General features: G+C 36.8%; 1 protein-coding gene and 1 pseudogene across 1 annotated transcript; one reads left to right on the top strand and one right to left on the bottom strand.

Annotated features, from left to right (window-relative positions):
• Nucleotides 1–9,199: 9,199 nt before the first annotated feature.
• On the top strand, nt 9,200–9,683 carry LOC124959504 (ADP-ribosylation factor-like protein 2-binding protein; annotated as a pseudogene).
• A 4,835-nt stretch (nt 9,684–14,518) lies between these two features.
• Nucleotides 14,519–15,451, bottom strand: LOC124958894 (olfactory receptor 491). Its single transcript, XM_047517450.1, has one exon. It carries the CDS (start codon nt 15,449–15,451, stop codon nt 14,519–14,521), a length of 933 nt encoding a protein of 310 aa, XP_047373406.1.
• Nucleotides 15,452–15,886: the final 435 nt, after the last annotated feature.

The raw sequence follows: 15,886 nt of genomic DNA, 5'->3' as shown, positions 1-15,886 counted from the left end.
TTGTTTCATTGGCTAATACTTTTGCTTTTATGCTGGTACCATACTGTTTTATTACTATAGCTTTGTAGTTTCATTTGCACTCAGGCTGAGTGATGCCTTTAGTTTCCCCATCTTAAGATTTCTTTAGCTATTTTAAATCTTTGATGGTTTTGTAAGAATTTCAGGATTCTTTTTTTGAAAAATAACATTGACTGCATTTGTTGTTGTTTATTTTGCTTTTCCAGTACTGGGGATTGAACACTTGTTTTATGCATGCTAGGCTAACACTCTACCCTTGAGCTACATTCCCAGTCTTATTAATTTTATTTTTGACACAGAGTCTTGCAAGTTGCCCAGGATGGTCTTGAACTTGTGATCCTCCTGTCTCAACCTCAAAAGAGATTTTATTGACTTTGTAGATTGCTTTGTGGACTATGGACATTTTAACAATATTTATTCTTTTAATTCAAGAATAAGAATATATTTATGTATCTTAGTGTCTCCTTTATTTTTTTTCTTTAGTGCTTTATGGTTTCCAGTATACAGATCTTTCATATCCTTGGTTAAATTATTCTTAAGCTTTTTTCTTTTTGGTGCTTTTGTAACTGGGATTGTTTTCTTGATTTCTTTTTTGAATATGTGATTATTGACATAAAGAAATGAGAGTGATTTTTATATTTTGATTTTATAACCTATAACTTTATTGAAGTCCTTTGAAGAGCTTTTGTGGAATCTTTTGTTTTTTGTTCATACAGAATCATATTATCTAAAAAAAACATAAAAATGTTGCTTCTTCCTTTGATTTGGATGACTTTTTATTTCTTTTTGATTTCACTTGTTTTTTCAACTTAGAGACTGGGTCTCACTGACTTGCTTACCACCTTGCTGAGGCTGGTATTGAACTTGAGATCCTCCTGCCTCAGCCTCATGAGCCACTGGGATTACAGGCATGTGCCACCCCACCCTGTTTCTTTTTGATTTCTCTGGCTATAACTTCCAGTGCTGTGTTGAGGAGAATTGGTGAGAATTGAGTGAGCACCTTTGTCTTGCTTCTGATTCTCGAGGAAAACACTTTCAGCATTTTACTGTTGCATATTATTTTAACTGTGGGCTGGTCACATATGGCCTTTATTATATTGAGGTACATAACTTCTATATATACTTTCCTTAACATTTTATCATGAAAAGGTTTTGACTTTTTAAAATGATTTTTCAGCATCTTTTAAGATGATCGTATAATTTTAATCCTTCTTGTGTTAATGTGGTGTATCACATAAATTTGTGTATATTGAACCATCCTTGCATCCCTGAGATAAATCTCACTTGATCATGGTGAATGCTCCTTTTAGTGTACTGCTGAACTTCCTTTGCTAGTATTTTCTTGAGGATTTTGGCATCTATGCTCATTAGGATTATTGGCCTATAATTTTCTTCTTTTGAAGTATCCTTGTATGGCATTGTTCTTGGGGTAATAATGGTTTTGTAGAATAAGTTTGGAAGTATTTCCTCCTCTTTAATTTTTTAGAAGAGTTTGAGGATTGATATCAATTTTTCTCTATTTGTTAAAATTCATCAGTAAAGTCATCTCGTCTTGGGATTTTCTTTAATGGGAGATACTTTTATTTATTCAGTCCTCTTTCTCTTTAATTAATGATCAGTTTCAATTTTCTATTTTTCATGTTTAATATTGAGAGGCTGTGTATTTCTAGGAATTTATCTCTTTCTTTTAGGTTATCCAATTTATTGATGTATAAGTTCATAGTAGTCTCTTATTCTTTGCATTTTTGTGGTATTGGTTTTAATGTATCCTTTCTTTTCTGGTTTTATTTGTGTGTTCTATTTTCTCTTATTCTGATAGAGAATTTGCAGTTTTATTTTTTCCATATAACCTACTTAATGTCATTAATCTTTTGTATTGTTTTTCTATTCCCTCATATTCATTTCTGCTCTGTTCTTTATTTTTTCTTCTTTCTGCAAAATTTGAGCTTAGTTCTTCTTTTTCCAATAACTTGAGGTTTCAGGTTTTTTTTCTTAATGTAGGCATTTATCATTATAAACATCCCTGTTATGACTGTTTTTTTTCTGCATCCTGTAAGTTCTGGTATGTTTGTTCAAGGTACATCTTGATTTCCCTTTTGATTTTCTTTGACTATTGGTTTTTCAGGAGGATGTTGTATAAATTCCGATGTGTTTGAAATATTTACAGTTCTCCCTGTTATTGAGTGCCAGTTTCATAAAAGATGAATGGTATTATTTCACTCTTAAAGTTGTAAAGACTTGTTTTGTTGCCTCACAAATGATCTTTGCTGGAGGATGTTCCATATGCACTGGAGAAGAATGTGTATTTGGCTTCTGTTTATGTAAGTTAGGTCCATTTGATCTGAAGTATACTTCAAGTCCCATGTTCCTTTATTGGTTTTCTGTTTGGATGACCTGTCCTTTGTTAAAGTGGAATATTGGGTCAAACAATTGAAGTTTATCACATTCCCTTAGTGATCGTACTCATAGCCTGTGTAGTTGTCTGGGAATTTGAAGAAGCAGGCCTCTTTGCCAGACTTAATGAACTGGCTTCATTAAGAAAAGGCATTCACCAATGAGGGTGAAGCACACTGCAGTAAACTTTGACACTGGGTGTAGTACTGTGGGAAGCCAAATGCAACAAGTTAAGCATATGTTCAGCTTTATTTTTAATGAATTAATTATTTTAATTAACAAATAATAATTGTATATGTTTGGGAGGTACAGTATGATGCTTTGATCTATGCTACATTATACAAAGATTAAGTAAAAGCAAGAATCAATAAATAGGATGGATTCAAACTGAAAAGTTTCTCAGCAAAGGAAAAAAATCAACAATGTGAAGAGAGAACCTACAGAGTGGGAAAAAATCTTTACCATATGCACCCCAGATAGAGCATTAATCTCCAGAATTTATAAAGAACTCAAAAATCTTAACACCAAAAATACAAATAACCCAACCAATAAATGGGCTAAGGAACTGAGTAGATGCTTCACAGAAGAAGATGTACAATCCATCAACAGATATATGAAAAAAATGTTCAATACCTCCCAGTAATTAAAGAAATGCAAATCGAAACTACCCTAAGATTTCATCTCACTCTAATTAGAATGGTTATTATCAAGAACACAAGCAATAATAAATGTTGGTGTGGATGTGGGGAAAAAGGCACACTCATACATTGCTGGTGGAGTTGCAAATTGGTGCAGCCACTCTGGAAAACAGTATGGAGATTCCTCAGAAAACTTGGAATGGATCCACAATTTGACCCAGTTATCCCACTCCTCAGTTTATACACCAAGGACTTAAAATCAGCATACTACAGTGACACAACCACATCGATGTTCATAGCAGTTCAATTCACAAAGCTAAACTATGGAACCAACCTAGGTGCCCTTCAATAGATGAATGGATAAAGAAACTGTGATATATATACACCATGGATTATTATTCAGCATAAAGAAAAATTAAATTATGGCATTTGCAAATAAATGGATGGAGCTGGAGAATATCATGCTAAGTGAAATAAGCAAATCCCAAAAAAACAAAGGCAGAATGTTTTCTCTGATAAGCGGATGATGATACTTAATAGGGAGGCAGAGATAAGGGAAGAATGGAGGAATATTGGATTATGTAGAGGAAAATGAAGGGAGGGAGTTGGGGGAAGGAAAGATAATGGAATGAGACAAACATCATTACCCTATGCACAAATGGTGTGACTCTACATCATGTACAACCAAAGAAATGAAAAGTTGTACTCCATTTGTGTACAATGAATCAAAATGCATTCTGCTGCTACGTATAACTAAATAGAACAAACAATTTAAAAATAAAAAATAAAATAAAAAAATTAAATCTAGGAGTTAATTCATCACTTCAATTTATCACTTTTTATGATCAGAACTTTAAAAATCTTTTAGCAATTTTGAGATGGACCACATATTATTATTAACTGTGGTCATTATGCAGTGTAATAGGTCACTCAAAGTTATTCTTCCAGTCTAACTGAAGCACTGCACTCCTTGGTCAATGTCTTCCCTCTCCCAATTGTGCTCCATTTCCCTTAGCTTCTTTCTATTCTCTGTTCCTAGGAGACTGACTTTTTCAGATCCCACCTGTGAGATCATATAGTTTGTGTCTTTCTGTGATTGACTTATTTCACTCAACATTATGTCCTCCAGTTCCATTCATGTTGCAAGTGACACTATTTTTTCTCTTTAAGGCTGTGTAATATTCTATTGTATATACTCACACTTTCTTTATTCATTCACTAATGGACATTTGTATTGCATTCAGATCTTGACTATGATTAATAATTCTTTAATGAATGTGGGAGCACAGATATAAAATAATTTATCCTAGAATATTCTCTCTTTTATACCTGAAGTCACTTATTAATTGATGCAATTTCATGAATTTAGGCACCACTTAAATATTGTTCACTCTCTAATTTATATATGTACAATTCTAATTTCTTCTGTGGTCTAAAATATGTCTGCATTCAACAGTAATAAGCACTGAGAATTTAAAAAACGATGATGGTACTGTTTTTTAGGAGCTGAAAAGAAGTTGTTATTTGATAAGTAGTGATGGAAATTTTGATAATATTGTCATCTGTGGTAAAATGGAAATATACTCTTAGATTTGGCTGGGAAAAATTCCAAGAAGAATATAGAAAATGCTACCTGACTCTTGGAGTTGCTTATCATGAAATATAACAAAGAGTGACTCTAAATGAAGAATTTGGGAAAATTTAGGAAAAAAAAAAAACAAGAGAAGGGGAGAAAGAAATCATTCTGGGTTTAGAAATAATGCTGTTTCTCATCCCCACTATCTTCCAATGAAAAAATTCTTGAGGCCAAAAATGGTTTCAGAGTAGGACTCTTAGGATCTTCTAAGATGTCAGAAAAATCTATGGCCTCATTGTCTCTTTCAACTAGACAAAGTTCTAAAAATCTTAATGACATGCTTCAAAAACTTGCCTTTTTGAAAAAAAAAGAATTTTAAAATCTTAAAGGAATTTTCTCACAGAAGCCTCACAAGCCTCTAGAGAAAGTTATCTGGAAGAGTTTATGGGATTGGGTTATGTCTGAATGAAGAGATTGTAATTTGGTACACAGGAACCTACTAAATTGTTTTGAACAGCTTTATGGAAATATAATTCATGCCACCAATTCACATATTTAAACACTTCATTCAATGTTTTTTGGTATATATTTACAATCTTCTCCACAGTCAACTTTAGAAGACTTTAATCACAACAAAGAGGGGAAAAAAGAAAAAGAAAGTTTTGTGTTCTTCATTATCACCTCTTATACCCATATCCTCACAATCTTAAGCAATCACTAATGTAAATTCTGTCTCTATAGATTTTTCTATTATGGAAATTTCATATGAAGGACATCATATAATATGTTGGATTTTAAGATTGTTTTTATCTTATCATAACATTTTCAAAGTCCATCCATGTTTACCATGTATCAGTTCTTCATTTCTTTTAATCACCAAACACTATTCCAATGTATGGATATACTACATTTTTTATCTACTTGTAGGTAGATGAAATCAAAAGGTTTTAGCTTTTGGTTATTATGAATGATGCTGCTATAAACATGAATGATGCTACTATAGACATTCATGTACAATTTTTTGTGTAGATATATATATTGTGAAATTTTAGGTCATAGAGTAACTCTGTTTAGTAGTTTGGGAATTCCATTGTTTTACAAAATAGTTACAAAATTTTAAGGCATTTTACATCACTTCCACAAGTTAAAGACAGTTCCAATTTCTCCTATCCTATCTAGAACTTTTGATTATCTGACTCTGATTATAGCCATCCTACTGGATATAAAATGGTACCTCATTGAGGCTTTATTTGCATTTCACTGATGACTTCCAGAATGTTTTTAAAGATATTGTTATCAGCTTGAACTAAAGGGGCAGGAACACTGCAACTTAAAAAGAGGTCTTTGGTTTCTAATGATCAGGAAATTAGACCAAGAAAATTACTTAGTTATAATATGGGCTATTATTCTAGAAAAGAAAGGATAATTCATAGGATAGAACCAAAAGTCCAGAAGACAGAGCCAAGGGACACCAAGACTTATTAATAGCAAACAGAACTGAATTATGACCAGAAAAAGGGTGACTTGTGTCTAATTAGATTTTTTTGCCATTCAGAAGAAAGTTTTCTTTCTTTTTAATTATTTTTATTATCTCATTATAATTATACATAATAGCGGAGTTCATTGTGACATAGTCACATGAGCACATAACATAATTTGCTCCATTTCATTCCCAAATACTTCCCCTTTCCCTCTCCTCTTCTCTCCCCATGATCCTCTTCCTGTACTAGTCTTCCTTGTATGTATTTATTCATTTTAATTGATGCATAACAATTATATATAAAAGTGGGATTCTTTGTAATATATTGTTACTCCTGTATTATCTCTTAATGACCAGGAGTGTTACTGCCATTTTCCTATCCCTGTATTAACAGTATCTATTAGGTACAAAGGGAGCAGAGGACTTGTCTCTTTCGCTCACACATTTTCAAATCAAGAGGTACACTATCCAAGTACCTGTCCTTGAGGAACACTGCCAATGCTTGACTTTGATTTAGACCTCATGATGGACTCATTGTGATGTTGTCATGGCATGAGATTTTGGGTGACTGCATAAGCTTATGAATGATTTGGGTATGTGGAAAATATATAAATAATTATGACTGTAGGGATTTTGATAGGATGGAGATGACTGAAAATTCTTTGCTATTTCTCTAATTTTAAAGTTACAAACTAATTTCCCTCCCCTTAAATCAGGATAACTTCAGTGGTTTGCTTTACTAGTAAAAAAGGCAGAAAATATATTCTGGGTCTGTTGATACAAGGTTGCAAGGAACACTGCATCTTCCTATTTAGACTATTGGAACACACATAGTTGGAATCTTGAGCCACCATGTGAGAAATACAGCTACTCTGGATGAGACATATGGAAAGATTCTAAGAAATGAAGAAGGAGATGCTTTTGAGCAGTCCCTGCCAAGGTGCTGAGCCACCTTGAACTCTGGACATTTGGATGCTACCTAAGTATCATCAAGTGAGATGTCTTGTGAAGTAAGATTGCCAAGCCAAACCCAATTTGATTTTCTGACTTTCAAAACAAAGAATATAATAAAATAGATTTTGAAGCCACCAAGATTTGGATGATTTTTTTAAATAGACAAAATAATATCTCCTTTTTTTTTTTTTTTTTTTAGCTGACAACACCATTCCTTTTAAATTAACTGAATAATTTTCACCAGAATTTCTGAATTGCCCTTAACTCATTCTCTTATTTTAACCTCCCACACCATTCTACTGCCAAGTCCATTTTGTCCTTTACATCACCTGTTTATTGAGTAGGTCAGTTTCTCTCACACTATATAGCAGTCATCCTAGCCCAATGGACCATCAACTTATGTTTTGATTATCAGCCTTCTCAGGAGTCTCCTACTCCCTTTTCCTTTTAAGAATAAATTTTCTATACAATAACAGTGATAATCTTTAAAAACATGAATCATATTAGATTGTACCTATTTCCAAAGGCAATGGCTTTCTATTTCTTTTAGAATAAAATGCAAACACTTTTCTCTGGCCCACAAGTTTCCCCCATGGTATATCATGGCCTCCTGTTTACTTCCTGAGATTATGAGAATTTTTGTGTTTATTATTTTCTGTCTGGCAGCATTTTTCCAACTCTCCACATCTTCTCAATTTTCTACTCAAATGTCACCCACTCCTTGTGTATTTTCCTGTAATTCTAAGTCAACACCATCCATATCACCAGTTCCTCTTTATCAGTCATAGCAATCCCATTGATTTGTTTCTTCCACAGCACATACCATGTTTTCTATTTGTGATGTTGATTTACTCTCGTGTTTTAACCACTGAAATCTAAATTGTATGAGAATTCTTCATTCATTAACATATTTTCAGTGTTTACTCAGTTTCTAGAATTGCTTAACTCTAGAATTTTGAAGGGAATCAATGAATAAATGATTATTTCATATTTATCTATTACAAAAATACTTGGAGGTCTTGGTCAAATATTCCTCATAGAAACTGAGATCACAAAAGCAGAAAATCATCAGTCTTTGAGGGCTTTTCTCTACGTCTTCCTAAATAATTCATGAATGTGCCAAGATAGAGATATAAATCTTAACAGATCTGGAAATCAGTGTTTGTCACAGTTTGTTGACTTGCATTAATTCTAGATCATCAAAACTCAGCTAATAACTAATGTAAAATTCAGGAGACCCTTGAACACTCTGACCTCCAAGATATGGGCCCAAAGTATCCATGGGGAGACTAATCTGTGCAGGAATGTAGAGTTCAAGTAACTCAAATTCCAAGATCTTATGGAATCGGAATGCACTTTAAATTTTTATCACACCATTGGAGATGTTTATAAAAAGATAAAGGGTAAGCATCAAATTAAAAAGCTTCTGCACACCAAAGTAAATAATTAAGAGTGTGAACGAAAAGCCTACAGAAAGGCAGAAAAAAATCTTTGTCAGGTACTCCTCCAACAGGGGTTAAATATCCAGAAAACATAAAGAACTCAAAAAACAATACTAAAAAAAAAAAAAATCAATAAATCAATGGGCAAAAGAACTAAACAGAAACTTCTCAAAAGAAGAAACACAAATGGCCAACAGGTATATGAAAAAATGTTCAATATCCCTAGCAATCAGGGAAAGCAAATCAAAACTACATTAAGATTTCATCTTACTCCAGTAAGAATGGCAACAAAGAACACAAACAATAATAAATGCTGGCAAGGTTGTGGGTGGAAAAGGTACACTTGTACGTTGTTGCTGGGACTGCAGACAACTCTGGAAAGCAGTATGAAGACTCCTCAAAAAAACTAGGGATGGTGAGCGGCTGCGGCGCGCGGAGCAGCCTGGTTGGGCGGCCTCGCTGGGCGAGGAGGCCCAGCTGGTGCGCGGCCACAGCCAGAAGCCTGAGGCCCAGCCTCGCGCTTAGGCGCTGAGCCGGCCGGGCCCGGGCCGTGAGCAGCCTGCAGCCCGGGCAGCGAGGCTCCTCCGAACTGGCGGGCTGCCGTCCCCTCGATGTGGCTGTGGGCTCCGCAGAGCAGGATGGAGGCTGGGCCCCGCCCGGCGGGAGAGGAGGCCGAAGGGCCGGCTCGCCCGCGGACATGGATGCGGCGCCGTCCTTCTCGGCATCCGATGCAGGATTTGAGGCTGTGGTTGGATATTTAGAGGACATTATCCTGGATGATGAGTTCCAGTTATTACAGAGAAATTTCATGGACAAGTATTACCAGGAGTGTGAAGACAGAAGAGAATGAACTCATCTGTGCGCCCATTTTTAATGAATATATTTCTCTGGTGGAAAAACACGTTGAAGAACAGCTGCTGGGGCCGATGCCTGGATTTAACACGGCGCTTTCACAGCTACACTACAGCGCCATGAAGATGAAGTGGCTGGTGACATATTCCATATGCTGCTCACACTTACAGATTTTCTGGCTTTTAAAGAATGTTTCTGGACTATGGAGCAGAAACGGAAGGCCGGGGACTGGACTTAAGCCGTGACTTAGTGGTGACGTCATTGTGCAATCACTTTCTAGGCCAGCTTCCCAGAATAACCTGCAGCGCCGGGTCCCCTCCAGGCAGTGAACGGATCAGTCTAGACGTCACCGGTCGAACAGACTCAGAGAGACTTCGGCTAATGACACGGAAGAGTCCATCTCGGAAAGAGTCTGGTCTGCAGCCCGTGGTGTGTGTTCAGTATTGATAGGTCAGAAACAACATGACTAGACATTTGGACCCTCTTCTCTTGATACACCATCTTGTATTAGTGTTCTTCGCCTCCCCAGCTAGTCATCTTTCTTGAGTCAGGCCCCTCTGATCAAGCCCATGTCAGCCACTCCATCTGGGGGCCCTTCCCCAGTACATGCTTAACTACCACCATGAACCCTCTTCTTCCCAGCAGGCTTTGCATGATTCCTTTGTACACTTGCTATTCTTTTTTCCATGGTTCAGAGTTTCAGTCCTTCGCCCTCAATGGGGGTTTTGTTTGGAAGTAATTATCTAGAGAGTTACTGGAGCCAGCTGCCGGTCCTAACTAAGATTCTGTATCTCCTCTGATCACAGCTTGTGCTGGCTGTGGGGATCAACCAAGAGAGATGTCCTTTACCCTAAAAGCTACATGTGAAAGTCAACTCCCAGTCCTAACATACGCAATCCTTGTAACACTATGTCTTCTGTAGTTCCACTACATCATGTTTCTAGAAGTCTCTTTCAAGCATTATTTTTGAAAAAATATTTTTTATAGATGAATACTCAGGCAAACTTAATGGGTATGACCTTGGAACTTCCATGATTATCCACCTAAAGATCAAAGTATTATATGCTATGTGCTTTTTAGTCATTAGTGCTGTGAAGGTAAAGATGCTTTTCACATGGGTGCACCAGTATTGCCGGCACTGATGAACGTCTGCTGTGTGCTGGAAACAGGCTGGAGCTACCCTGCTGTCACAGCACGTCAGGTGTGTTTGTGCAAGTTTGCTTAAATCCCTTTCTGTGTAAGCCAGTTGGTTGGGTTTTTTTATTGGGGTAGGTAAGGATCTGCAATTTCTTTCTCTCAGAATCTCTCCTGCCAAGATGGTGTCCACTGGTCTACCTCAGCATGAGTAGGAGGCAGTGGACAGCTTTACTGGTCATCTGTCAGCTTTGGTTTAGTACAATGTTTGGTTTAGTACTGACCAGAAAACATGTATGTCACATCCCTGGAAAGAAGAAAACAGTTCAATTCCCAATGTGTACTTTTGATTTTATTTTTTATAGTAAAAATAAGAATCTGTGCTGACTTTTCACTTATCTGTTCTGGTTTTAAAGGATGAGCTATAAGCTATGTGTTTTTCTGTGCTAATGTATCATTTATTACTTTTTGTACCATGAGTAAAAATTGAGGTGTTTTGTAAGAAAAAAAAAAAAAAAAACTAGGGATGGAACCACCCTATGACCCAGCTATTCCACTCCTTGGTATTTTTCTGAAAGAACTAAAATTAGTATACTATAGTGATACAGACACCTTAATGTTTATAGAAACACAATTCCCAATAGATAAATCATGAAATCCACCCAGGTGTCTGTCAATACTTCAATGAATTAAGAAATTATGGTCATATATACATTATGGATTTTTACTCAGTCATAAAGAGGAACAAAATCATGGCATTTGCTGGTAAATGGATGGAATTGGAGAACATCATGCAGGGTGAAATAAGCCAGAGGCAGAAAGTCAAGGGTTGAATGTTTTCTCTCATAGGCAGAAGCTAGACTAAAATAAGGAGAAAAAAGGAGGAGGCGGGTAATCCATGGACATAGAGGAGGGATCACTGGAGTGGAGGAAGGGGATTAAGAGGAAGGGTTGGGGGGTGTGAAATTTGGCAGTGTAATGAAACTGATCAAACTATACTACATACATGTGTAAATATACTACCATGAATTTTACCTTTATGTATATCCATAATGCACTAATTTAAAAAACTATAAATAAATAGAAAGACTGGTGGAATAGAGGAAAAGGAACAGTGGCAGGGAGGGGGAGAGGAAAAGGAGAATAACTGGAGACTAAATTGGAGCAAATTTATGCTACATTTGTATAGTTACATCAAAATGAATCCTAATATCATATATAACTATAATTCACTGATAAACATTTTTTTTCAAAAAAAGAATAGATTGAAGATGGCTTATCTTTGTCAATTTTCTACTTTGATTGGGACTGAATCATCTGCTCCTATGATGACAAAGACCAGGTGTGAGTAATAACAGATTTTACTGATTCTATAATGCAGTCTATTTCTTCACTATTCTACCTGGGAACTTCAGTGAGGAGTCCGGTGTTAGTAACAGCATCTATTCACCAAACCTAGACTATGGGAGGCATCCTGGAACATTCCTTGTCTCTAAATGCTCCCCATCCATTAATCAAACTGCCGATTCTCTCTCCTACTTTTTTTCAAACCCATTGCCTTCTTATTTTCTATTCTTCTATCACCCTGGCTCAAATCTTTATCCTCTGTCTTTTGGAGTATTATAATTGCCTCCTAACCAGTCACTATTAAAGGTAAAGTTTCACTTTGTTAAAGTGATCTAAATACATCTAACCATTTTACTCCTTGCATAAAGGCTTTCAATAGTTCTTTTCTGGGTAAAGTACACCTTCACATGGAACTTGTGGCTTTTCATGAACTGTTTCCAATTGACACTGTCCGTCACCACTTCTCCCCACCTCAGTCTTAGTGCTTCATAAATGTGATTCTCCACATATGCTGCTTTTTCATTCTTATGTACCATTTCTATGCTACCTTATATCTGAAACATCCTTCCATCACCATTACCTTGCTTTATCCAGTCATGTTGCAAGACTGTTTTAGTGTTTTATTTTCCAGAAAGTTATTTCACAATCGTGGTTGGAAAAAGTGGCCCTCCTTTGGCCTACTGTACTTTCTTGTACTTACTATATTGTGATTTTGGGTGCCATATTACTTCTAGACAAGGGTACACATAGGTTTCTTGTGATATAGTAAGTGTTTAGAGGTCAGAGACTGGTTTATTTGTTTTTGTATCAATACAATGCCAGGCATTTAATATGTGCTCAGTAAACCATCACATTGACCTGAACTCTTTCCAACAACACTAGAAAAACATTCTCTTGGATTTTGCATCCCTCTGATATGCAAGATGCTTGACTGTGGGGAAAAGAGGCCTTGCCAAGTTCACAGGGATTTTCTATGTGACTAAAGTTCTGCTGTTCCTACAAGGTAAGTGGAATATATCCTTTAAGTACCCAAAGTGGAAACTAACATCTATGTTTTACCTTTTTGCACAGCTACATTGTATTGAGAACCAGAGTGTGTCATTTTCATATATTATTTAATGTTTTCTTATTTTAAATTCAAGTATAAAATAAGATAAATTCAAAACACAATGTTCCTAAAACACCATTATTTAATCATTTCAGGACTTTTAATTTATCCTTACTACCTTTCAGATATTGTTTGGCATTTTCTACCTAAATAATGCAATAGTATTATAAATGTTTTCTGTTACACTTAATAGTGTATTATTAATATTTTTCACTTTGTAAAATTTTGTTTTCTTATATCTCCCAACTCTTCCAACCCATTACACCAAGGTAAAGGAAAATTTAAAATTCTAAGTCTTGTTTACAGATGTCATCAATAGTTGTCTCAGTATTTGGTTTGAGTTGGAAGTCCTGAGCTCAGCAAATGTCTCTTTACCTTTTCCATTATTATGGCAATAATGTGAAGAAGAGTAGATCATTCTTCCCCAAATTCCTTTACTGTCATTTGTATCTGTAGACAATATTTCTAGGTTTTTTTTTCACAGATTTCTATGTAGATTCAGACCTATGCAATGATGATTATTGTTAACATATTTATTGAAATGCTTATAATTAAAAGACATCATATTAAATTTCTACAAATAAAAGATTACATTATGGGAATAAGTTATTTGTTTTTAACATGTATTTTTTTAACACAATGGCTTTATTTTATTTGTTTATTTTTATGTGGTGCCAAGGATTGAATTCAGTGCCTCACACGTGCTAGGCAAGTGCTCTTGCCCCTGAGCTACAACCCCAGCCCCTTTAACAGGGATAGACTGCCAGTGAAATCATGGGTTGTTCAAGACATGATTCCCTAAAGATTGTTATCAGTCCAGTTTTCTGTTCTCACTCTTGTTCCTAAGTCTCTACCACATGGGCCTTTTTAGGGGTAGACTTTGTTTAAATGGTTGACATAAGGTACTAGATTAGGCTTGATCACTCAACCCAAATGCTCTAGCTTAGTAGCAGCACTGAAGTCTTCGTAGCCATGCAGTATGGCACAGACTACACAGGGCCTGGAAACAGAGCACTGGAACACACATCTCCCTGCACAAACTAATGCACACTCTAAGTCTGTTTTCTCTTTGCAAATTGAGGAGGGTTCGTAATTACCTGCATCACAGTACTTCTGTGAAAATTAAATGGAAAAGCAAGAAGTTTTTTAACCAGAATTTCTAGATTCACATACTGGATCCACACGTTAGCTGTATCATGACTTATTCACTCTTTGTTCCAAATTAGAAGTAATAGGAACACTTCTCAGGGCTGTTAAAGGAAGAGATGAGTAAATGGATGCAATATGCTTGGAATGAGACCTGGTCCATAACAAGTATAAGTTCTTGTTTGCTACATAAATTAAATAAAGGAAAAGGGCTTGGCGTCTGAAGGAGCTCAATAATAGTGATAGCTAGTACTATCATTATAACTGATCTCAAGGTGCTTCCCAATTGGTTTAAAAGTGCTTAAAATTGAGAATTAGAACAAAGAAGTATGATTTTAATTTAAACAGTTAATTAGCATGTGCTAGATACTAAGTGGGTAAATGAACACTAGACAGTTCACTAGCTGTCTTAAATTCAAAGAATGGATCCTAAGGATATATTCTGGCAGTTGCCTTCCTCAGGGCCTCCTTCACGTCTCTGTTCCTCAGGCTGTAGATGAGGGGGTTCAGCATGGGGATCACCACCGTGTAGAACACAGACACCACTCGATTCTGGCTGGTGGAGAAGCTGGACTTGGGCATCACATAGATGAAGGTGATGGTTCCATAGTAGAGAGTGACGGCAGTGAGGTGGGAGGTGCAGGTGGAGAAGGCCTTGTGGCGCCCCTCGGGGGAGCGCATCCTCAGCACTGTGGTGAGGATGTAGACGTAGGAGACGGCGATGACACACACTGTGACCACAATGATGGAGCCGGAGGAGATGGAAGGGATGATTTCAATTAAGGAGACATCTGAGCAGGCAAGTTTCAACAAAGGGGAGAAGTCACAGAAAAAGTGATCTATTCGATTTGGTCCACAGAAAGACAGACTCAGTAGACAACTAGTAAATGTCCAAGCATTCACACAGCCACCCAGGTAGGAAGTCCCCACTAGGAGGATGCAGACTCTGGGGGACATGTGGGTGGAGTACAGCAGAGGAGAGCAGATGGCCACGTAGCGATCATAGGCCATGGCAGCCAGCAGGAAGCACTCAGCGGTCCCACACGTCACCACAGAACAAAGCTGGGCTTCACAGCCAGCCACAGGGAGGGCCGTTCCATGTCCTAGGAATCCTATAAGCATTATAGGTGTGACTGATGTGGAATACCCAATGTCCACCAAAGCCAGGTGGCTGAGGAAGAGGTACATGGGGGTGTGAAGCTGAGAACAACTTCTTATTAGAGCGATGATGCTGGTGTTGCCCACTAAAGTGACAACATATATTCCTAGGAATATCACAAAGAAGATGGCGCAAAGTGTAGGATCTCCTGTCAACCCCATGATGATGAACTCTGTCACAGTGGTGTGGTTTCCAGCCTCCATCTCTGTGTGACTTGTTCCTGTTAAGGAAATGAGGATGTTTCTTAGTGTTTTCATTCCACACATTCTTGTTTCTTTGATTATTCCACAGACCCATTCATAGTGGCCTCTCCCTCTGTCCAACTTGTAAATATCAGTGCTCCAAAGGATTGGGTTTTGTTATTGTTGTTGTTGTTGTTGTTGTTATTGTTTTCTCTTTGCAAAAAAGGACCTGTGAGCTTCAGTTTGTACAATCTGAGGTAAATTCTTTTCTTCATGTAATGTTTATATAAAAATGTCTTTCAAACCTCTACTCCCTGGCAGATCTCTCTCCCAAGGTCCAGATCCATAGTTTTAATGAGCTGTGGAGAATGGGACTTCCAATATCATTGAGAATTATGAGACTCCTAGTAGCTCATTAAACTATGTATTTTATATCTAGGGAAGGACATCACCATT

This window comes from Sciurus carolinensis, chromosome 11, assembly GCF_902686445.1.
Source record: "Sciurus carolinensis chromosome 11, mSciCar1.2, whole genome shotgun sequence".
NCBI lineage: Eukaryota > Metazoa > Chordata > Mammalia > Rodentia > Sciuridae > Sciurus > Sciurus carolinensis.
The sequence above is the reverse complement of the archived record's forward strand: the minus strand, read 5'-3'. Positions and strand labels throughout refer to the sequence as shown.

Coding starts and splice junctions, on each gene's coding strand:
- LOC124958894 (XM_047517450.1), bottom strand. CDS start 15,451: ATGGAGGCTGGAAACCACACCACTGTGACAGAGTTCATCATCATGGGG.